This window comes from Gouania willdenowi, unplaced genomic scaffold (genome assembly GCF_900634775.1).
Source record: "Gouania willdenowi unplaced genomic scaffold, fGouWil2.1 scaffold_212_arrow_ctg1, whole genome shotgun sequence".
Classification (NCBI taxonomy): domain Eukaryota; kingdom Metazoa; phylum Chordata; class Actinopteri; order Blenniiformes; family Gobiesocidae; genus Gouania; species Gouania willdenowi.
In genome coordinates, this window is record NW_021144966.1 from 1 (window position 1) to 7,584 (window position 7,584).

The window sequence follows — 7,584 nt, forward strand, 5'->3', positions numbered from 1 at the left end:
AGTGCTTTAAATACAATTAAAGTCAAGTCAAGATTCACAAGCATATAAAGTAAGGACTAATACAATATAGAATAGCTTCAAATACTGGTAATAAGACACCTTTTTAAAGTAAAAAAAAATTAAAAAAAAATAAAAATGTTTAAATCCAAACTTAAAAAAAATAAAAATAAAATAACATTTCAAATATGTTGAAAATTTTAATGCTAAATAAACATAAGTGATGAATTATCAATATCTGATTTATAATAATATATTAGAATGTGTGTTTAGTTCACCCAGTGTGGTGCGTCCTAAAGAAGGACAGCTGATGTGTGGAGAAACACCGCCGTCTAGTGGCCACAACAGTACATTACTGGTTTATATCTCAACTGTGAATGAGTGTCTGAAAGTCTGACACAGAGACACAATGTGTATTTAATTATTGTTTCTATAACATTCACTCCTTATGACAGTAAAAAGAAAAAAGTCATTTATAAAGTACTGCAGTAACTATACCCTATACTCTGATACCATGAAACATTATGATTTGAAAATCACTGTGGTATAAGTTTTAACAGACATAGTGCCCTGCACTGTGATCAACAGGAACAGTAGAGCTACACATTACTGAAACTTGAACCTTTGATCAGCTGATCAATGATTACAAATAAGAAATCAGGGTCTATTTTAAAGCTTTGTGATGCATGTTTATTGCTTTATTTGTTCATTGGATCCCCATTAGCTTCCATCATGGTGATTGACACGTGTTCGTTACACCAGTAAATACATTAAGAAAACACGATATATACATTAATGTTGGTAAAATAATGATTTTAAAGATCTTTTAAATATGCGTAAAGCTGACATGTTTTTCAGGTCCATAGGTAATTTGTTCCAAGGTTTAAAATATCCTGTGATTCCTGCACTTTTAGGAGGGTGCCCCCTAGGTTACGTGTACCCCCTAGGTTACGTGTACCCCTAAGGGTACGCGATGGCACTACAGGGGTTACTTGAGAGAGAAAGAGAGTGGAACAAATAAAGTGTCTGTCTTGGTCCCACCCCAGACATGAGATGACTGGATATGATGAAAACTATAGATATAAATCTATTCAGGAGGCACTAATCATTGATTCTCAACCTTGGGGTCACCTGGAGTTTATTTGGTGTTGCCTGAAATTTCTGAAAAATTCAATAAGATTTTAATATATTATTGTTTTTGTTTTAATTAATTTAAACAACACAATCTTTAACAACTGTATTTCTATACTTTCACTTTGTGAAATATAAATCTAGTTCAACTAAAATGCAGTGAAAATATATCTGAGCTCAAACATGATCAAAAACTAATTCTAGAAAACAAATGTCTTTGGGTTGCCATAAATTCTTGATATTAATATGGGGTCCACAATCCAAAAAAGGTTGGGAACCACTGCACGAAATAATGTGTATTCCACTTGTTTACAAAATGAGATTCTTTAACATGTGTGTTATCAGTCGTTCATTCCATCATCATGCTCTATAGATGTTTTTAAATAGTTTTCTAAGCAATTGTTGTAGTCGGATAAAGGAGGTACTGTGATTCAGAAATAAGAAAAAGGGGGTACAAACAAGTGTGAAAGCCACTGTTCTAGAACATCAGTACATTATTGTAGGAACACAATGAGCTGATATTGCAACATTTAGCTAATAGATTTTGAGGTAGGTTCACATTTCTGTTGAGTCCTGCACAAAGACTCAAAGTATTTTTTTTACATGATCATTGATATTATTGCAGATGTTGGAGCTGTGTATTTTTATGAAGGTAGATATGTTGCAAAATGGGAGAACTTGTTGAATGTGATGTGAGCTTGTGTTAAAAAATAAATAAAAAATTCACCACGTGTGAAATGATTTTCACAAGACAAATGATGGGAAAAATGTAAACCTGTAGATTTACAATTTTAAACCCAAAGAAAATATTCACACATGCATGATCTGAATGTGAAGTCACAGACAAAATATTACCAAAATGTGTAGAATGATATTACAAAAATAAAATGACAGTTGCAAAACATGTAACCAAACATTTACTCGTATGTTTTTTTTTTGTTTTTTTTTGTATTACTTGTGCCAGTTATTGTTTATAACCACAATTCTACGGTTACAACTTCTCAATTCTGCAGCTACAAATGCACAAATTATTTTCTCGCCTAAATCCCATTTTGCAACATATCTACCTTCATATATTTTGGCAGGGTAGTTTATATCATCTGTGTTTTGAATATGAGTTAAAGTTTGTGTGGCAAGATGAGGATCATAAAATAATCAATCTGTTGCTGAACAACGCCACCTGGGGAATTTCACTCCAGGAAGTTATCACAGTTGTAACATGTGGACTAAAGGCTACACAGGTTCAAAATTAACCACGGGGCCAGAGACAGTGTTCAGAAGTACAAATAATCTTTATTACAATGAGTGTTAAAAGCAGCTCAACCTGCTATCGATACCTAATATTAGACAAGGCCCAGCAGAGGGGAATGGACCAGTGCTGGGTTACCATCGAGGCCCAAAACCAAGGAGGGACGAGGAAATCATACAATCACCGCTTGACAACTGCGCACACACACACCAGGGATTGGGGTCGCCGACCGGAGTCCACAGCACCTGTCCACAGGGCAAAGGAGAACCATAAAATGACCACACAGCACACTCACTAAACAATAAACAATATAGAAATAACAAGTGGAGGAGTTCAAGTATCTCAGGGTCTTGTTCACGAGTGAGGGTAGGATGGAGCGTGAGATTGAGATAGACGAATCGGTGTGGCGTCAGCAGTGATGCGGTCGCTGTATCGGACTTTTGTGGTGAAGAGGGAGCTGAGTTGGGGGGCAAAGCTCTCAATTTACCGATCGATCTACGTTCCTACCCTCACCTATGGTCATGAGATTTGGGTAATGACCGAAAGGACAAGATCGCGGATACAGGCGGCCGAAATGAGTTTCTTTCGCAGAGTGGCTGGGCGCACCCTTCGAGATAAGGTGAGAAGCTCAGTCACTCAGGAGGAGCTCGGAGTAGAGCTCCTTCACGTTGAAAGGAGCCAGCTGAGGTGGCTCGGGCATTTGTTTTGGATGCCTCCATGTCGCGTCCTCAGGAGGTGTTTCAAGCATGTCCTATTGGGAAGAGGCCACGTGGTAGGCCCAGGACACTCTGGAGGGACTATTTCTTTGAGCTGGCCTGGAGTCGCCTCGGGGTCCCCCCAGAACAGCTGGAGAGGTGTGTGTGGGATCGGGAGGTCTGGGCATCTCTGCTGATACTGCTGCCTCCGCGACCTGGCCCCGGATAAAAGCGGTAAAATGGATGGATGGATGGAAATAACAAAATACAATATAACCAAAAGCAAACTACGAAATAAATTGAACTCAATCAACAATTAACAATTAAATCTCAAATACAAGAGAAATACAAAATAAATCAAATTCAAATCAATACAAAAATGAAGGATCACATAAATCAATAAACAAATGAAAAATAATTAAATTTCCAACAGAATATCAACGCAAACAAAAGAAATACAAAAGAAATGAAATTCAATTAATCAGTAAACAAATATTTAAATTTCAAATACAAAGGAACTACGAAATAATTGAAATTGAAATCAGAACACAATTGAAGGAGCAAATAAATCAATAAACAAAGTATTAAATCTCCAACAGAATGTCAATGCACACAAAAGAAATACAAAATAAATCAAAGTCTAAAGAGCATAGGCTGCTGATAAAAATAAAACAGCCGCATTGACGCAGCAGCGGTATTCTGACAGCAGAGGAACACTAACACAGTGCGGCCAGACCCGTATATAAAATGTGTGAGTCACCGCCCAGCAATCAGTGGAACAGGAGGGGTGAGGAACCACTTAGGTAAAGTTAGAAATATATTCACAGGTTCAGCTTTTCATTCAGTAACATGTTGTAGTGTCATCAAACTCTCAGCACACATAGTTGAACTCTTCTTGATTAACTATGTGTGCTCTGAGAAAATAAATAAATAAATAAAACTACTACATGTTATAAGACAGTTATTGCATATTTTAGTACTTATTTAATGAAAAAAAGTCACTAAAATGTTATAAAAGCACATTTGTTGAAACGAAGTGTTGTAGTATAATCATGAAGAGTTAATCTATGTGTGCTGTGAGTTTGATTACACTACAACATGTAATAGTACAGTTATTGCATATTTTAGTACTTATTTAATGAAAAAATTCACTAAAATTACATGAATATTTATTAAAACTAAGTGTTGTAGTATAATCAAGAAAAGTTCAACCATGTGTGCTGTAAGTTTTATGACACTACCACTTTCCTTTGTGAAGTTATTGGTTTTTATTTTTTGTACCTTTTTCCGGTGTTGTAATTTGCAGACGGTCCCTGCTTATTCCAGCCACAGTCGGCTCCGCGTAGAGGCCAATATAAATGACCAAGAGCGGAGAACGGCTCGTTTTGAGGAAAATCCGCTTGTAGCGTTCAGTCCACCTTGCTGTGATTGTAACGAGGTCTCGGTTTTGTAAAAGCAATGTTCCGTTGATGAGTTATTGGTCCAGAAAAGCTGAATCTGTGAATATTTTTATAACTTTATCTAAGTCTACAGTCGCATCTTCGACATTAACACAAAAAGTAAAAAAAAGACATTTACAACACGGCCATAGTGTACATCCGGGCATTTTTTTTGCTCATTATTGGAACGCAATGACGTACTGGTTATGACGTCAGACTTAGTGTGTGTGTGTGTGTACACACGCACTAAATCTGACGTAATAACCAGTACGTCATTGCGTGTAATGTGTACATTATTGGAACGCAATGACGTACTGGTTATGACGTCAGACTTGGTGCGTGTAGTTCACAGTACACGGTGTCGAAACACCGAAACACACTACAACTTCTCTCCAAAGCCTGAGCATTTAAAAAGAAAGATAAACAATGGTAAGACAGGATTTCATTGTCTTCATCTGCTTTATATTCATAATTGAACAAATGATTAGATTTTGCAATAAACAAATTAGCATATGACCAACTGATGTCATGATTAAGTGATGCCAGGATCCTGATATATTGTTTTCTCTCTGCAGCGTGAGATTATTTCTATTCATGTGGGCCAAGCTGGAGTCCAGATCGGTAATTCCTGCTGGGAACTTTTCTGTCTGGAGCATGGGATTCAGCCAAACGGACAGGTGCTTTCTAACCAGGAATCTGGAGGAGGAGACGACTCCTTCAACACCTTCTTCAGTGAAACTGGGACAGGGAAACGTGTCCCCAGAGCGCTTTATGTAGACCTGGAGCCTACTGTCATCGGTTTGTAATCATATCATTACTCATTATTATATGATTATATCAGAACTATGACTAACAAACTTATAACTATACACAGAATACTTCTTTATACTGGAATCACTGTGAACACATTATCATTTCTTTTAAATATCAAGACAAAACAATGCAATTCTGTGATACAACAAACCCATTGAAAAAATATACAACCTATTTTAAAATTTAAAATTACAATAATACAACATAACACTTACAGGTATAGTGCAAATGTCTCAAGGAAACAATAACAACAATGGTGCAAAAATCCAAAAACAATGTAAAACAGTGCAATCAAAAGTTAAAATACAGTATATACAGTTTCAGGACAAGGACATTTCTACTTTCCTGTTTGATTTTAGGTTTTGTGTTACTGACAAATCAAATCAAAGAACACAATGTGCAAACAACATAATATAATTACTGTATATAGAATAGAACAAGAATTAGAATAAAATAAATAGAAATATGAGCAGAAGATTAACATATAAAGTTACAGGTTTTTAGTATTAATATTCAATTAGTAGAAAACATGTACAGTGATTGTAAAGGGTGTGTTTCACGTTCATTATACCTTTTTAAATTATCATTTAAAAAAAAAAGAAATGTGGTGCTATTTGGCCCCCTTCCAGCAGATGGCGCCCTGGGCCTGTGACTAAACATCAGGAAAACTGCACCAATTAAATAAGTCGTGTTTTTTTTAAAAAAAAACGTCTATGGATTGAAGATTATTCTGAATTGTGTATTTCATTAGAATATTTTGAAACTACATAACTTTACTGCTTTGATTTTCTCTATAGACGAAGTGCGAACAGGAACGTACCGTCAGCTGTTTCATCCAGATCACCTTATCACAGGAAAAGAGGATGCTGCCAACAACTATGCCCGAGGACACTACACCATTGGGAAAGAGATCATAGAACTTGTTATGGATAGGACTCGTAAAATGGTACAGCTAAAAGAAATGAAAGTTGCAGGAAATAAAACCTAATCTTAAAACTAATAAGGATTTTATTGCTTTTTTTTTACAGGCGGATCAGTGCACTGGCCTGCAGGGATTTCTCATCTACCACTCCTTTGGTGGAGGCACTGGCTCTGGTTTCACCTCCTTGCTGATGGAGAGGCTCTCTGTTGACTATGGTAAAAAGGCCAAGCTTGAGTTTGCTGTCTACCCATCACCCCAGATTTCCACTGCTGTAGTTGAGCCTTACAACTCCATCCTGACCACCCACACCACCTTGGAGCACTCAGACTGTGCCTTCATGGTGGACAACGAGGCCATCTACGACATCTGCCAGAGGAACCTTGATATTGTGCACCCTTCATACCCTAATCTTAACCGTCTCATGAGCCAGACCATCTCATCAATCACATCTTCTCTTCGTTTTGATGGAGCTCTGAATGTTGATCTGACAGAGTTTCAGACCAACTTGGTGCCTTACCCTCGTATCCACTTCCCAATGGCCACCTATGCCCCGGTCATCTCTGCTGAGAAAGCCTACCATGAGCAGCTGTCTGTGTCTGAAATCACAAACGCCTGCTTCGAGCCAGCCAATCAGATGGTGAAGTGTGATCCTCGCCATGGTAAATACATGGCCTGCTGTCTGCTGTATCGAGGTGATGTGGCGCCAAAAGACGTCAACGCTGCCATTGCAGCCATTAAGACCAAACGCTCCATCCAGTTTGTGGACTGGTGCCCCACTGGCTTCAAGGTGGGCATCAACTACCAGCCTCCCTCTGTGGTTCCTGGAGGAGACCTGGCCAAAGTGCAGAGGGCCGTTTGCATGCTGAGCAACACCACTGCCATCTCTGAGGCCTGGGCCAGACTAAACCACAAGTTTGACCTCATGTACGCCAAGAGAGCCTTTGTCCACTGGTATGTTGGAGAGGGAATGGAGGAGGGAGAATTCTCAGAGGCCAGAGAGGACATGGCTGCCCTGGAGAAAGATTATGAAGAAGTTGGCGCTGATAGTGTGGAAGATGAGGGAGAGGAAGGAGAAGAATATTAAAGGGCTTGATGTAACTGCACACCCCAAAAGTTTGTCATCAGTCATTGTTCCACCAACTGTTTGCTCTGAAGTGATAAACTAATAAAATGAAAAATAAAAAAAGTAAAAAAAAGACATTTACAACACGGCCATAGTGTACATCCGGGCATTTTTTTGCTCATTATTGGAACGCAATGACGTACTTTGGTACAAAGTAATTTGGTACAATTACAAGTTACCTGTTAAAAAAATAGAATCAGTAACTTACTCTAAGT

General features: G+C 38.0%; 1 protein-coding gene across 1 annotated transcript; it reads left to right on the forward strand.

Moving 5' to 3' along the window:
• The first annotated feature begins 4,815 nt into the window (after nt 1-4,815).
• On the forward strand, nt 4,816-7,349 carry LOC114458921 (tubulin alpha chain-like). The gene is made up of 4 exons (XM_028441297.1): nt 4,816-4,940; nt 5,087-5,309; nt 6,122-6,270; nt 6,353-7,349. Exons 1-4 carry the CDS (start codon nt 4,938-4,940, stop codon nt 7,328-7,330), a joined length of 1,353 nt encoding a protein of 450 aa, XP_028297098.1. The 5' UTR covers nt 4,816-4,937; the 3' UTR covers nt 7,331-7,349.
• The last annotated feature ends 235 nt before the right edge of the window (nt 7,350-7,584 follow it).